Source organism: Heterodontus francisci, chromosome 1, assembly GCF_036365525.1.
Source record: "Heterodontus francisci isolate sHetFra1 chromosome 1, sHetFra1.hap1, whole genome shotgun sequence".
Lineage (NCBI taxonomy): Eukaryota > Metazoa > Chordata > Chondrichthyes > Heterodontiformes > Heterodontidae > Heterodontus > Heterodontus francisci.
Genome location: NC_090371.1, coordinates 77,457,534 through 77,474,710, shown reverse-complemented (window position 1 = coordinate 77,474,710; position 17,177 = coordinate 77,457,534). Strand labels below are relative to the sequence as shown.

The 17,177-nt window shown below is 42.6% G+C and overlaps 1 protein-coding gene across 1 annotated transcript; it reads left to right on the top strand.

Moving 5' to 3' along the window:
• Positions 1-371: 371 nt before the first annotated feature.
• Positions 372-15,472, top strand: LOC137380571 (cryptic protein-like). Its single transcript, XM_068052644.1, has 6 exons — positions 372-586; positions 681-730; positions 831-1,010; positions 6,179-6,293; positions 7,186-7,292; positions 14,771-15,472. Exons 1-6 carry the CDS (start codon positions 564-566, stop codon positions 14,917-14,919), a joined length of 624 nt encoding a protein of 207 aa, XP_067908745.1. The 5' UTR covers positions 372-563; the 3' UTR covers positions 14,920-15,472.
• Positions 15,473-17,177: the final 1,705 nt, after the last annotated feature.

Genomic DNA, 17,177 nt, shown 5'->3' with positions numbered 1-17,177 from the left:
AACCAATTCCAGTTACCCGAGATCGTTTCTTTATGGCTCATGTTATGCAACACCTGAAAGATGGCAGCTAAAGTGCTGAGGAATTCACAATCTAAAACTGATATCAGATAATCTAAATTTAAAAGAATTACTGTTTTTTATTAGAAATTAAGGGATGTTCGATTGCTGAAGTATATTATTCCCCAACATTTGGTTCCTTCTGTGTTCGTTTATGTGGGGAACAACGGGTTGAATTGTACAGTTGATTTGAATATTGAGATAAAAAGGGAGGAAAAAAGTTCAAATGGAGAAAAATCTGAAATAAAGCAGAAAATGCTGGAAATCCGGATTTGAAGGCGGAGGCGGGCATTCAGGATTACATTGGTTTACGAAAAGTTCAGGGAGGCAGGAGGTGAGAACTAACTGTTAATTGTTGATCGTTTAGCTCCAGTTGAAGAATGGTCAGAAAGAGCCGAGATAGGAGATCAGCAGCTCCCACTGGTTGCTCTCTAAAACGGAGCTGGTGAATTTGAAGTTTTGTGGGATTTCAAAGCACGAAGGAATTCTTACATCTAGAAAAGAAAATGCAATTTGGAAGGGCCTCGCGGTAAGTTTAGTGAAAGCATGATGCTCGGGATCTGATCTGCAAAGTTTTGGTGTCGAATTTTAGGGTATTAATTTGGATTTCCTTGTTTTAAAAGGTTCTTCTCTGCAGTGCTGTTAACTTTGCAAACGGCGAGGATTGGGGCTGGTAAGTGATAAAAATGATAGTGACTTGAATTGCTAAGAGTTATCAAGATTAGTCGATTTCTTTTGGCGTCCAGTAATATCCAGCGTTTATGTTTGACCAGTTTCAGGCTGTGAAGGTCAAAATTGTGAACATAAAGATAACTCAGAATCCGCTGTTCAGAAACATGCAGAAAAAACCCACGGATCCGCTTTGAAGCATTTTAATCAATTCAGCAAACAGGCGGAAGACCGAAAATCTCGACGCGGTGGAGCGATCATACCGTTCATTGGGCTAACAGACAGTAAGTGAGAACAATCCGGCTAGATTAAGTGTTTGTTCTGTACATAATTGCAGCATTTTGAGATTGGTTCTCAGCTTCTAACATGCGGAATTCTTAAATAAGGGCAGCCGAACACCTATTACCGCTATTAAAATGGTTTAGTATGAACAGGAAAAAAAAAACGGTTGAAGGCAATGCTGCAATATTTGGACAGAAATCGTAAACTTGACCCGAGTTTAGCTTCAATTTCCCTCTCCTTCCCCATATCAATCAAATCTTCAGTAATCTCTCCTCAGTTTTTTAATCCTTATCCAAACAAATCAGTCTTTACTAAGTAAACATACCACACTCACTTGGTTTTATTACCATCGAACACAGCGACTACCTGCTGCGTGAGGGAATCTTCGGAGGAAAAAGCATCGTTACGTTTCAATCCCTAAATAGAAATGTACAAAAAATGAACATATTTTAACAGGGCAAAACAAGCTTAAATGTATGGATTCCGCCTGTTGGGGAGTTTTGAGATCTTGTTTAAATTTGACTGTCGAATATTCCGGAGGTGCAGGGCTACTGAAGTTAATTGGACCTACTTGAAAACTTGCTGCATTTGGAGTGTCGATGCTTTTTGCTTTCATGTGCCACTTGGGTGCATAGCATAGAGCTTGCCACTTTGTAAAGTTTAATTTGTACATATATATCCCAGGATGCAGGCGGTAACGGGTGTTGCTGTTCTGATTCAGAATTTTCCCACCAGTGAGGTAACAGTGCATTTAAATAGCGCCTTTCATGGTCTAAAGTCACCCCAAAGCACTTTGCAGCCAATGAAGTACATTTAAAGTGTGATGGTTGTTGTAATGTCGGGAAATGCGGCAGCCAATTTGCGCACAGCAAGATCCCACAAGCATTAGTGAGATACACGATCAGATTGTGGCCTGGAATGTCATCTGAATTTGCACCCACATACACATGTAATATAAGAACATAAGAAATAGGAGCAGGAGTAGGTCATTTGACCCATCGAGTCTGCTCCGCCATTCAATAAGTTCATGGCTGCTCTGATTGTGGTCTTAACTCCACTTTGGTGCCTGTTCCTCAAATTCCTTGATTCCCTTGTCAATCAAAAATCTGTCTAACTCAGCCTTGAATAAATTCAATGACCCAGCTTCCAGTGCTTGCTGGGGACAAGAGTTCCAAACATTAGTGACTCTCCGAGACAAGAAATTTCTCATCTCCATCTTAAATTGGAAACCCCTTAATTTGAAACTGTGCACCCTAGATCTAGATTTCCCTCATGATGGGAAACATCCTCTTAGCATCTACCCTGTCAATCCCTCTCAGAATCTTATGTTGCAATAAGATCACCTCTCAATCTTCTAAACGCCAATGAATATAGGCCCAATTTGCTCAACCTTTCCTCATAAGACAAATCCATCATTCCAGGAATCAGCCTAGTGAACCTTCTCTGAACTGCTTCCAATGCAAGTATGTCCCTCCTTAAATAAGGTGACCAAAACTATACACAGTACTCTAGGTGGGGTCTCACCAATGCCCTGTATGGTTGTAGCAAGACATCCCTACTTTTATACTCCATCCCTCTTGCAATAAAGGCCAACATTCCATTTGCCTTCTGAATTATTGCTGGACTTGCATGCTAACGTTTTGTGATTCATGTCCAAGAACACCCAGGTCCCTATGAACTGCAGCATTCTGCAGTCTCTCTCCATTTAAGTAATATTCTGCTTTTCCAATCTTCCTGCAAAAGTGGAAAACCTCACATTTTCCCACATTATACTCCATCTGCCAAATTTTTGCCCACTCACTAAACCTATCTATATCCCTTTGCAGACTCTTTGTATCCTGCTCATGCCTTGTTTTCCTATCATTGTATCATCGGTAAATTTGGCTACAATAGTCGGTCCCTTCATCCAAGTCATTAATATAGATTGTACATAGTTGAGGCCCCAGCACTGATCCCTGTGACACTCCACTAGTTACAGTTTGCCATCCTGAAAATTCCCCATTTATCCTGCTTTCTATTAGTTAATGGATCCTCTATCCATGCTAATATATCACCCCAACACTATGAGTTCTTATCTTGTGTCGTAACTTTTTATGTGGCACCTTTTGGAAATCCAAATACACTTCAGTTACTGGTTCTCCTTTAGCCACCCTGCTTGCTACACCCTCAAAGAACTTTAATAAATTTGTCAACAGTGATTTTCCTTTCACAAAACCATGTTGACTCTGCTTAATTATGCTGTGATTTTCTAGATGTCCTGTTATTACCTCTTTAATAATGGATTCTAGCATTTTTCCAATGACAGATGTTAGGCTAAATGGTCTATAGTTGCTTGCTTTCTGTCTCCCTCCTTTCTGGAACAGAGGTGTTACATTTGCAGTTTTCCAATCCACTGGGACCTTTCCAGAATTTAGGAAGATTACAACCAATGCATCCATGATCTCTGCAGCCACTTCCTCGAAGACCCTCGGATGCAGGCCATCAGGTCCATGGGACTTGTCAGCCTTTATTCCCATTACTTTTTCTCTAGTGATAGTGATTGTTTTAATCTTCCCCCTCCCTTTTGCCTCCTGATTTTCTACTATTCTTGGGATGCTTTTTGTGTCTTCTACTGTGAAGATGGATACAAAATACTTGTTCAAAGCCTCTGCATTTCCTTGTTTCCTATTATTAATTCCCCAGTCTCACCCTCTAAGGGACCAATGCTCTCTTTAGCTACTCTTCTCATTTTTTAATATTTGTAGAAATATTTACAGTCTGTTTTTATATTTCTTGCTAGTTTTCTCTCATCCTCCAATTTCTCCTTCCTTATTTTTAGTCATCCTTTGCTAATTTCTAAAATTTTATCAATCTTCTGGTCTATCACTAATCTTCACAGCATTGTGTGCCTTTTCTTTCAATTTAATACCACCCTTAACTTCCTTAATTGGCCATGGATGGTGCATCCTTCTGGTAGAATCTTTCTTCCTCAATGAAATATATCTTTGTTGAGAGTTATGAAATATCTCCTTAAATTTCTTCCACTGCCATCTTACCTTTTAACCTATTTTCCCAGTCCACTTTAGCCATCTCTGTCTTCATCCCTTGTAATTACCTTTATTTAAATTTACAACACTAGTATCAGACCCACACCTCTCACCCTCAAACTGAATGTGAAATTCTATTATGTTATGATCACTCATGTCTAGAGGATCCCTTACTATGAGGTATTAAATTAATCCTGTCTCATTACATATTACCAGATCCAAAATAGCCTTGTTCTAAAAAACTGGCCTGAATACAATCTATGAACTGATCCTCCAAACTACCTTTACATATTTGACTTGTCCAATCAATGTGAAGATTAAAATCACCCTCGATTACTGCCGTAACCTTTTTGCGAGCTCCCAATATTTCTTGACGTATACTCTGTCCTACTTTGTAGCTACTGTTAGGGGGCCTATAAACTACTCCCACCAGTGACTTCTTACCTTTGCTGTTTATTATCTGCACCCAAACTGATTCTACATATTGATCTTCTGAACCAAGATCATTTCTCACTACTGTACTGATCTCATCATTTTATTAGCAGAGCTACCCACCTCCTTTACCTTTCCTCCTATCCTTCTGAGATGTCAAATACCCTTGAATATTCAGGTCCCAGCCTTGGTCACCTTGCAACCATGTCTCTGTAATGGCTATCATATCATACTCATTTATTTCTATTTGTGCTATTAATTCATCCATTGTGTTATGACTGCTGCAAGCATTCAGAGAAAGAGCCTTTAATTCTTTCTTCTTCCCATTTTTGCCTACTGCTTGGGGTCATACCTAGCACAAAGGAAGATGATTGTGGTTGTTGGAGGCCTATCATCTGATCCCCAGGCCATCACTACAGGAGTTCCTCAGGGTAATATCCTAGGCCAAATCATCTTCAGTTGTTTCATCAATGACCTTCCCTCCATCATAAGGTCAGAAATGGGATGTTTGCTGATGATTGCAGTGTTCAGTACCATTCGAGTCTCCTCAGATACTGAAGCAGTCCATAGCCACATGCAGCAAGGCCTGGACAACATTCAGGCTTGGACTGATAAGGGTAAGTAACATTTGCACCACACAAGTGCCAGGCAATGACCATCTCCAACAAAAGAGAATCTACCTTCTCCTCTTGGCATTACCATCGCTGAATCCCCCACCATGAACATCCTGGGGGTTACCATTGACCAGAAACTGAATTGGACCAGCCATATAAATACTGTGGCTACAAGACCAAATCAGAAGCTGGTAATTCTGCAGTGAGTAACTCACCTCCTGACTCCCCAAAGCCTGTCCATCATCTATAAGGCACAAGTCAGGAGCGTGATGGAATTCTCTCCACTTGGCTGGATGAGTGTGGCTCCAACAACATGCAGGAAGTTCGTCACCATCCAGGACAAAACAGTCCACTTCATTGACACCCACCACCTTAAACATTCACTCCCTCAACCACCGGCGCACAGTGGTAGCAGTGTGTACCATATACAAGATGCACTTCAGCAACTTGCCAATACTCCTTCGACAACACTTTCCAAACCTGCGACCTCTACCACCTAGAAGGACAAGGGCAGCAGATGTATGGGAACACCATCATCTACAAGTTACCCTTCAAGTCACACATCCTCCTGACTTATATCTGTATCACCATTCCTTCACTATCGCTGGGTCAAAAATCCTGAAACTCCCTCCCTAATAGCACTGTGGGTGTACCAACAGCACATCGACTGCAGTAGTTCAGGAAGGCAGCTCACCACCACCTTCTGAAGGGCAATTAGGGATGGGCAATAAATGCTGGCCTTACCAGCGATGCTTGCATTCCATAAAAGAATAAAAACTCTCCCATCATCTGAACCAAACAAATGTCAATGTGAAAGCACCTATAATCTGTACAACTCAATTCTGCATTGCATTTGGCAACTCAGCCATTAAGGGAAGCCACTGGGTTCAAACCTTTATCTGTGTATGTTTGTATATATGTGTATTTATAATATTTATGCACAGACTGACACTAACAGCTCTAAAAGAAATCTTATATCTTCTGTTAACTTTATAAAATACCTGAATCTCTGCTTTAAATATTGAGGTAAATGGCTCAACATTTAATGAACTTAATTTTATATTTCAAATGGTTTATGATTTATTTCTATTTCCCCAGGTAGCAGGTTGGACAGGAATTGTTGTCAAAATGGAGGCACGTGTGTACTTGGCAGTTTCTGTGTTTGCCCCAAACACTTTCTGGGGAGAAACTGTGAATATGATGAACGCATCAGGTAAGATCTATTGTGTTGTTTGGATTTCAGAATTGCAACCGTCTCAGTTACTCACAGATGAATTTATGTGAGTTACACAGACCAGGAAGGCAGCAAGTTAGTTAGTGTCAAGGTCACGTAAATATTGGTCACTTGAGCAAAGCACCAGTGATTAACTGTTATCCATAGCACCATACTCCAGGTGAAAACATTTAAGAATGGTACTGAATCATACAAGTCAGAAAGATGCTAGATTTAATCCCCAGTTCTACTAAGTTACAGGATTCCTGCTGCTGGTCTTATTCCATTCAATCTCCATGTAGTTGAAACATAAACATACCACTATTAGCAAATTTTATTATAAAAGTACACTCTTGTATACATATTGATTATAGCATTAAAACTACCAGATGCCTCTCAGTAAATTTAAGAAAGTAATGTGAGGTTTTGTCAGTGGCCTAATTGGTTGGCCCAGTGGATAAAGGTAACAGTGTTAAATATCCCAGTTCGAAATGATTTATCTGATCAGAATTTAGTTTTCTGCTATTATCCTTGTCTGACCTTGGCTAGAGTGGAGAAAAAATAACTAGCGTTCTTTTGCTTCTGACTCCTATCTGGGTCGTTCTGTTAGAAAGGGCATATGTGTTTGTCTAGTGAGGAGAAGATAAGTCTCATGTATAATATTTGTTGACAATTGCAGTTTAGGCTCATGCAGTAAAACTACTCTAAATATGCATCATACCCTGGCAGGAATGAGTCTTCAGGAGAGAAGGGGAGAAAAATGGGAGTTCGAAAAAATCAAACCTTTTGGGTAAATGCCATATTTACTGAGAGGTAGGCATTAATCTGTATCTAACAGTTGCATGTGGGTAGTTTATACTGAATAGTCTCCTCTTTTTTTTTCCTTTGACAGGAACTGTGGCAATATTCCTGAGGGAGCATGGGTGCCCAAAAATTGTACTTGGTGTAGGTGCAGCTATGGGATTTTGCACTGTATTCAGGGATCTCAAGATGACTGTGGTAAGAAATTTTCAATGTCTTGTAACCTGGATCTTATGGAAATTTCAGTATAAACTCTGTAGTGCTGTATATTGCTAATAATACACAATGTATAATCAACAAATACCATGTCCCTATGAAAATAGCAAAATCAAGCCATCAGTTTTCTGAATAATTTCTCACTTTCATAAAAATAAATGGTTAATATGATTAGAAAGCTGGTTGGTCCCAGTGAATAAGTGAAAGAGCTGTTGATACTGGAAAGCTTAGGCTTCAGCTTTGATTATACAGGAGTTGTTATTCATTAAGTCAGCTATTTTGAGCACCCTCACCACAGGAGGAAATATGGGCCTTAGAGGGAGTCCATTGAAATTCCACGAGGAAGATCCCTTGGATGAAGGGACTTGTCTATGATGAGGGACCATGTAAACAAGTTATATTCATTAGAGATGAGAGGAGGATTAAGATGTAATCTGATTGAGCTGTTTAACATAATGAAAGGAATTCACATGGTAGAGAGGGGATGATCCTTCCACTAGTAAGGGATCCAGAACAAAGAGCATAGGCCAAACACTTCCAAGTAAGTATCAATGGTGAGGATTCTCATCAATTATCAACTCAGAAAATCACAAGCAGCACATTGCTGGCATGCACTTGGAAAATATAAACCATAAAATCTTAAAATTAGATCTAAATTGCAAGAACTTAAGTCATACAAAATGTTGGAGATACAGAATACACTGCACAGAAGGCCATAGATGCAGAATTAAAAGGAGATAGCCTGGGGCATAAGGATATTAATGGAGAGTTGGGTTTTGCAAAGCTGCAATGAATAGCAAAATAGAATTGCAGGCTGCATGGATCGAGTTGCCATGCGAGACCTGTTTTGGCCTTGATATTACCAGTTATTTCTCCATCTTCTATCTCTGTTCTCTGGTTCAGACATCCTTCAGTAAATTATGGAATTTTGGCTTGATGCTGTCATTTGCTTGATTGAGCAAGTTGATGTTCCTGCTCTCTTACAATCTGCAACTTGTTTCGTGGTCTCTGCCATTGCTCTTTGAGATGTTTAAATTTATGTTATACGACACAGCAGTTGGCATATTCAAACTGAATCTGCTCTAAACTCATATGAAGCTTTGACCCCCATCATGTAAATCCAGTGCTTTTAGTTGTATTGTACAGCTGACAACAAATTTATTTTCTGGATAGGACCATAGGAACAAGAGTAGGCCATTTAGCCTGTTAAGCCTGTTCCACCATTCAGCGAGATGATGGATGATCTGTAACCCAACTCCATATACCCACCTTTGCCACATATTCCTTAATATCTTTGCATTAAAAAAAACTATCAATTTCACATTTAAAATTTACAATTTATATAGCATCAATTGCTGTTTTCAGAAGAGAGTTCCAAACATCTATCATCCTTTGGGGGGAATTTTATGGGGTCTGCAAGAGTGGTTTTCATGGCGGGCAGGGTGATTTAATTAGGCAGGAGGTGATATTTTGCATTCCCGGTGACAGGTTACATTTTAGAGATTAAGTCAGCAGTGTGTTTGCAGCGGATCGGGGTTCACTCCGTCCAATGTCAGGTTTCAGCTTTCCATACATTTGCAAAGCATGAATACTCATTACCTATAATTATTTCAAATTATGTCCTACCTGCCAGATTAAGTCAGTGGCACAGGGGAATCTTACGGCACCAGGTTCACGTTCATTTAAAGGTGGCATGCACCAATCGGCTTTGTGAAGTTATGTCTGAGGTTAGTGGTTTCCTTTCTTGAACTCTCTGGCATAACGAAAGCCAACATTGGAATGGATGTTTGACTCCAGGCAGAGGACCAGCAAGAACAATTCTTTTGCAGTGATAGCGGAGAAGGCGTGGGGGGTTGGGGGTATAAAGAGTGGGGTCTCAGGTGCTGGGAGGTGCAGGGGAGGGAATGGTCTAGCATTCAGGGTGTGCACTGGGTGGTGCTGTTGCTGCTTTTGGGGGTGTGGGGCATGTATTTGGAGCACATAATGTCTGTGATGGTCATGACAGGCCTAAAGGGATGGGTGAGTACCATCAACATCAGGGTCCTGTGGGGCGAACTCAGGGTACTGGCTGGCGGTGGGAACGGTCACAGTCACGGAGCACTTGGATTCGGTAGGGGTGTAGGTCTAGAATTCGGGTTGGGTATTCCATGGAATCATAGGGAGGGGAAAGGGACTCAGCAATGACATTGAGGTGGAGAACTGGAGGATCTAGGGTTAGAGTGGGCATATTGATGTGATGGGTGCAGGCAAAGTGGGGAGAGATTGCATGTATAAGTCAATGATAATCCAGTCCACAGTAATGGGGGAGGTTCAAGGGTCACAGAGGGAAGGTTCAAGGTAATGTTAGGTGGGTCAAGGGTGATGGGGGCAGGCTGGAAGGTGGCAGGAGGAGAGTGGAAGGTGGGGAAACTTGCCTCGAATGTTACCCACATCAGGTTTCCAAATGATACTATAAACCACCTGGTCTTTCTCGGAATGTAAATTGAAGGGGGAGGAGACCATTGTTGGGTGGGTGGACTTTAGGCTATGTACAATGTTAGGCGCATACAAGCTATCAGCTCATGACTTCAATGGGAGAGTTTCGTGGGAAAACAAGGTTTAAGTTTCATGCTTGTCTCATTCCAATAGTTGCAAAGCTGCAAAAACATGGGTGTCATACACCCAATATTTCAGCTATTTCAATATTTCACCTCGGAAACAGGAGCAGAGGATGTGACTGCGGAGAGCTCTTGCTGCTCAGTGGCTGATGCCGCAATGCCAGCAGCAGACAGCACAAGCGGGGGAGGCTGCTCAGAATGATGCCATCCAGAGAAGTTATAATAGATGACGTGCACTGGCGCGTCAATGCATCCTCAGGTCAAGGACAAACTACCTTCAGATTCGGAGAGGGAATACCAGAGATGTCTGAGGATATCACATGAGATGGCCACTGAAATTTGTGGGATCATTCAGCAGGACCTGCAACCATGTGGTTTTGGTGGGAACCCCATGCCATAGAGTCATAGAATTATACAGCACAGAAACAGGCCCTTCGGCCCATCGTGTCCATCGTGTCCGTGCCAGTCATCAAGTACCTAACTATTCTAATCACATTTTCCAGCACTTGGCTCGTAGCCTTATATGCTATGGCGTTTCAGGTGCTCATCTAAACACTTCTTAAATGTTGTGAGGGTTCCTGCCTCTACCACCTCTTCAGGCAGTGCATTCCAGATTCCAACCCTCTGAGTGAATTTTTTTTCCCTCAAATCCCCTCTAAACCTCCTGCCCCTTACCTTAAATCTATGCTCCCTGGTTATTGACCCCTCCACTAAGGGAAAAAGTTTCTTCCTATCTAACCAATCAATGCCCTTCATAACTTTGTATACCTCCATCAGGTCTCCCCTCAGCCTTCTCTGCTCTAAGGAAAACAACCCTAGCCTTTTCAGTCTCTCTTCACAGCTGAAATGCTCCAGCCCAGGCAACGTCCTGGTGACTCCCCTCTGCACTCTCTCCAGGGCAATCACATCCTTCCTATAGTGTGGTGCCCAGAACTGTACTCCAGCTGTGGCCTAATTAGCGTTTTATACAGCTCTATCATAACCTCCCTGCTGTTATATTCTATGCCTCGGCAAATGAAGGCAAGTATCCCATATGCCTTCCTAACCACCTTATCTACCTGCGCTGTTGCCTACTGTGATCTATGGACAAATACACCAAGGTCCCTCTGTACTTCCTAGTGTCCTGCCATCCATTGTATATTCCTTTGCCTTGTTAGTCCTCCCAAAGTGCATCACCTCACACTTCTCAGGATTAAATTCCATTTGTCACAGCTCCGCCCATCTTGCCAGCCCATCTATATCATCCTGCAATGTAAGGCTTTCCTCCTCATTATTTACGACACCACCAATTTCCATGTCATCTACGAACCTACTGATCATACCTCCTACATTCAAGTCTAAATCATTAATGTACACGACAAATAGCAAGCGTCCTAGCACCGATCCCTGCGCTACACCACTGGTCACAGGCTTCCACTCGCAAAAACAACACCCAACCATCACCCTCTGCCTCCTGCCACTAAGTCAATTTTGGATCCAATTTGCCAAATTGCCCTGGACTCCATGGGCTCTTACTTTCTTAACCAATCTCCCATGCGGGACCTTATGAAAAGCCTTACTGAAGTCCATGTAGACTACATCAACTGCTTTACCCTCATCTACACATCTAGTTACCTCCTCAAAAAATTCAATCAAGTTAGTTAGACACGATCTCCCCGTAACAAAACCATGCTGACTATCCCTGATTAATCCCTGCCTCTCTAAGTGGAGATCAATCCTGTCCCTCAGAATTTTTTCCATTAGTTTCCCTACCACTGATGTTAGACTCACCGGCTTGTAATTACCTGGTTTATCCCTGCTACCCTTCTTGAATAATGGTACCACATTCGCTGTCCTCCAATCCTCTGGTACCTCTTCTGTGGCCAGAGAGGATTTGAAAATTTGTGTCAGAGCCCCTGCTATCTCCTCCCTTGCCTCACATAGCAGCCTGGGATACATCTCATCTGGGCCTGGGATTTATCCACTTTTAAGCCCGCTAAAACAGCTAATACTTCCTCCCTTTCAATGCTAATATGTTCAAGTATATCACATCTTCATCCCTGATCTCTGCACCAACATCTTCCTTCTCCATAGTGAACACAGAGGAAAAGTAATCATTTAAAGCCTCACCTATGTCCTCCGGCTCCACACACAGATTGCCACTTTGGTCCCTAATGGGCCCTTCTCTTTCCCTGGTTATCTTCTTGCCCTTAATACACTTATAACACGCCTTGGGATTTTCCTTTATCTTGCCTGCCAGTGTTTTTTCATGTCCCCTCTTTGCTCTCCTAATTACTTTTTTAAGTACCCCCCTACACTTTCTGTACTCCTCTCGTGCCTCTGCTGTTTTCAGCGCTCTGAATCTGCCATAAGCCTGCTTTTTTTTCCTTATCAATCCTCTATATTAGAGGCCTGCTAGCTGACCCGAACCCGACGGGACCCGACGACATGTGTCTGGTTCGGATCGGGTCCGGCCCATCTTCAGGATCCAGCTTTCAGGCTCGGGTCGGGTCTGGCCGAATCCAGGTCGAGTCAGGTTGGGTCGGGCCGGAGTCGCACGGTAAGTGCTCTGCTGGTAAGTATTAAAATTTAAAAACTTACCTGAGCTGGGAGTCCGGGAAGAAACTGAGTCTGCGCAGTGAGCGAGTGACGTCACTGTGGCGGCATTGCGCATGCGCTGTAGCTTCCTGGAGGTTTGGTGTCAGGAAGGTAAGTAAAGGGATGGTCGGGGTGGGTTCGGGTCAGGTCGGGCTCGGGGCAAAGTCGGAGGGACTCGGGCCAGGTCGGGCTCGGGTCCGCTGTGGTTCGGTTGGGTTCTTTTTTCCGATCTGAGCAGGCCTCTACTCTATATCCCTTGACATCCAGGATTCCCTGGATTTGCTGGTCCTACCCTTCACAATGGGTACATGTTGGCTGTGAACTCTCACTATTTATTCTTTGAATGACTCTCACTGGTCTGATGTAGACTTTCCTACAAGTAGTTGCTCCCAGTCCACTTTGGCCAGATCCTATTTTATCAGTGACCCTTCTTCGGAGTTCCAAAGAAGGGTCACTGACCCGAAACGTTAACTCTGCTTCTCTTTCCACAGATGCTGCCAGACCTGCTGAGTATTTCTAGCATTTCTTGTTTTTATTTCAGATTTCCAGCATCTGCAGTATTTTGCTTTTATCCTATTTTATCATATTGAAATCGGCCTTCCTCCAATTCAGTACCTTTATTTCTGTTCCATCTTTGTCCTTTTCCATAACTACCTTAAATCTTACAGAGTTATGGTCACTATCCCCGAAAAGCTCCCCCACTGACACTTCTACCACTTGTCTGGCTTCATTCCCCAGGATTAGGTCCAGTACTGCCCCTTTCCTTGTTGGACTTTCTACGTACTGGCTCAAAAAGCTCTCCTGTATGCATTTTAAGAATTCCGACCCCTTTAAGCCTTTTGCACTAAGACTATCCCAGTTGATATTGGGGAAGTTGAAATCCCCTACTATTATTACCCTATTATTTTTACACCTCTTTGAGATTTGCCTACATCTCTCCTCTATCTCTCCCTGACTGTTTGGAGGCCTGTCGTACACTCCCAGCCAAGTGATTGCCCCCTTTTTGTTTTTAAGTTCTACCCATATGGCCTCATTTGAGGAACCTTCTAAGATATCATCCCTCCTTACTGCAGTAATTGACCCCTTGATCATAAGTGCAATGCCATCTCCTCTTTTACCCCCTCCCCTGTCTAGTTTGTAGATTCTATACCCTGGAATATGCTGGAATAGAATGCCAGTTGCCCTCAAGGTCACAGCTGCACTAATTTTTTTTTCCTAGTGGTGCTTTCCAGGTCTTAATGGGGAACATATGTGGCATCTTACAGGCTGCGACTCACAGGTGCATAAAAGAGGTGATCAATGCACTATTCCGTCATGCCCACGATTTCATCTATTTCCCAGTAGAAGGTCAGCGGCCTTCAGCGCCATTGCTCAACCACAGTGCCAGTGGGAGTGCTACATTGTCTTCAGCACCTCTTAAACTATAGAAGGGAAATTTGGCAAAAGTTAATCTGTCCAGATTAGTTTGGTGAACCTCACTGTGAAGTGTATTTTTATGGATGTTGGATAAGTACAGAGTGAGGATTGAGTGTGATGCGAATTACAGGCAATACACGGTGTCTACGCTGACAGATGAAGGTCTTGCCAGGTGGCATTACTTTCCACTTATAACAAAACTTTGAGAATTCTATTCCACACTTTCTATCAACCAATCATGTGTCTTTGCCCTCTATTGGGCTTTCAGGTGAAGTGGTGACAGAAAGTAAACATAAATTGCAGAGAATAATGCATGTTTGCAGTTTAGAACTACACTCACCCAGGACCCTGGAAGACAGTGGTGCAATAGTAATCCAGAGGCCCAGTTTAATACGCTGGGGTCACGGGTTCAAATCCAACCAAGGCAGCTGGTGGAATTTAAATTCAACGACTTAATAAATTCAATTAATTAATTTTAAAAATCTGGAATTGAAAGCTGGTATTAGCAATGGTGCCATAAAGCTATCATCAATTGTTGTAAAAACCCATCTGGTTCATTAATGCCCTTTAGGGAAGGAAATCTGCTGTCCCAACTTGGTCTGGCTTATATGTGACTCCAGACCCACAGCAATGTGGTTGACGCTTAACTGCCCTCTGAAATAGCCTAGTAGGGCATTTAAGGGCAGTTAAGGGATGGGCAGCAAATGCCTACATCCCATGAAAGAATAAAAAGAAGGACCCCAACATTAAATGTAAAACTGCACTACGTAGGACAAGCAAGGATGTTACACGGCAAGTTTATTCCAATTTGATGATTAGGCTTGAATAAATATTTCTCTGTGCTTAACCTTCCATTTCCTTTATAAATAGATATTAAAGGAGACCTAAAAGAAGATCCCAGATATTACCAGTTACTTTCAGATGGCTCTCGGCTGCTACCAATGAGATATCTGCTGCTGCCAGGAATATTCCTTACCATTGTATCTTTTGGACTGTTACCTTACAATGCATGTTCATAACAAACTGGAAATACACGGTAGTACATTTAGTTCCATTCCAGGGAATGCAGGGAATTTATTCCTGCCAGTGAAAAGAAGATGCTGTGAGTTAATGTGAAAGATCGATTGTGGTTTATCTTCCAGAGGAATATGACCATTATTTTCCAATACATTGCAACAGTTCCATCATAAAATAAGAACTTATGAGAGGGAAGTGGGGTCTGCCTGTGACAGATTTTTCAGTGCACCTTTTACGTGAGGCACAAAAATCATATATCATAGGAGGTGGGTCTGTAGCTGTACCAATAATTATGTGAAATTTCTATCAGGTTACTGATTTGTTTGCATCATCTAGAAGGCTAGGCAATAAGGGTGTGTTGCAATAATAGAAGCATGCAATATTGAGTATAGGAAATTATTCAGAGCAGCCATGGGCAGATTAGAAGCTACTATAGTTTGATGTGAATTATATCAGCTCTTTTCCTATTTTATTGTTCAAGGAAGTAACTTGTTAAACTCTTGGAAGCTTTCTATCAATAATAGTTTTTAAAGTGTTATTTAAGTTGTAAAAAGTTCCCGTTGTATGATACTTTTTCATAATATAATTTTAATAAATCTATTTATGCCAGTATATAATTGCTCTTCAGTTATCTGTGTTGTGTTTTGTTGGTGCTCTGGGTATGATGCGCTTGATTGGAATGGATATTGATTTGTGTTTCTACAACAGCATCCAATTACTGACATGCCATATAAGTCACTGAAGTGGTTTTGTAAATTGTTGCTATAAGTTAGCATTGCCAACAACTATTATTAATATTTAGTTAATTCTCCTCTGCAATCCTGCTCAAAAGCAGACAGGATCACACTGGAGAATCTCAGAAAATCCATGCAGTGAGGCCTGTTTTTGCCTCATCACTCAACCAGGATTACCCTGCCCATGCGCCCATTGGAACAGTGGCTGCTTTTAGCTTCCCCACCCACGACCAATTCCCTAGGACTGCCATTTGGAGGTGCAATACGCTCTAGTAGGCGAAATTAAAGATCCAATGGTGTATTGCCTGGATGGGTGCAGCTCCAACAATACTCAAGAAGCTCGATATCATCCAGGACAAAGCAGCCCGCTTGATTGGCACCCCATCTACAAACATTCACTCCCTCCACCACCGATGCACAGTGGCAGCAGTGTGTACCATCTACAAGATGCACTGCAGCAACGCACCTAGGCTCCTTAGACAGAACCTTCCAAACCCACGACCTTTACCAACAAGAAGGACAAGGGCAGCAAATGCATGGGAACACCACCACCTGCAAGTTCCCCTCCACATCACACACCATCCTGACTTGGAACTATATCACCGTTCCTTCACTGTCACTGAGTCAAAATCTTGGAAATCCCTTCCTAACAGCACTGTGGGTGTACCTACCTCACATGGACTGCAGCGGTTCAAGAAGGCAGCTCACCACCACCTTCTCAAGGGCAATTAGGGATGGGCAATAAATGCTGGCCTGGCCAGCGATGCCCACATCCCATGAATGAATAAAAAGAAAATATAGTCTGTGCAGGTTTCTCTCCATCCAAATGGCTCCAGTCTTACCTGCTGAAAGCCTGTCTTGGCCGAGACCTTCTGTGGAAGCCATTGTTCTGATCTTGGGGACACTTCTGCACCTTTACCTCTTATTTATTTTATTCTTTTTTATTTAGAGATACAGCACTGAAACAGGCCCTTCGGCCCGCCGAGTCTGTGCCGACCATCAACCACCCATTTATACTAATCCTACACTAATCCCATATTCCTACCACATCCCTACCTTCCCTATATTCCCCTACCACCTGCCTATACTCAGGGCAATTTATAATGGCCAATTTACCTATCAGCCTGCAAGTCTTTGGTTGTGGGAGGAAACCGGAGCACCCGGCGGAAACCCACGCAGTCACAGGGAGAACTTGCAAACTCCACACAGGCAGTACCCAGAATTGAACCCAGGTCGCTGGAGCTGTGAGGCTGCGGTGCTAACCACTGCGCCACTGTGCCGCCCCGATCCCTGCCGATCCCTGCTGTAGTGCTGCTGGAGTTTTCTGGCAGGCTCCTTTTGATTATGGGAATCCTTCTGGGAGCCTACCATGTATGACCAATGAGTTCTGCCAGGAATATGAGCCAGGCCTATGGAGGTGGAGGCAGAAGTCCCATTCTGCTGAAACTTTAGCCCTAAGAGGAAAATCCTGGCCATATTACATAACATCTATTTATTTTTTGAATTATTGTTCAAAGAATCTACTG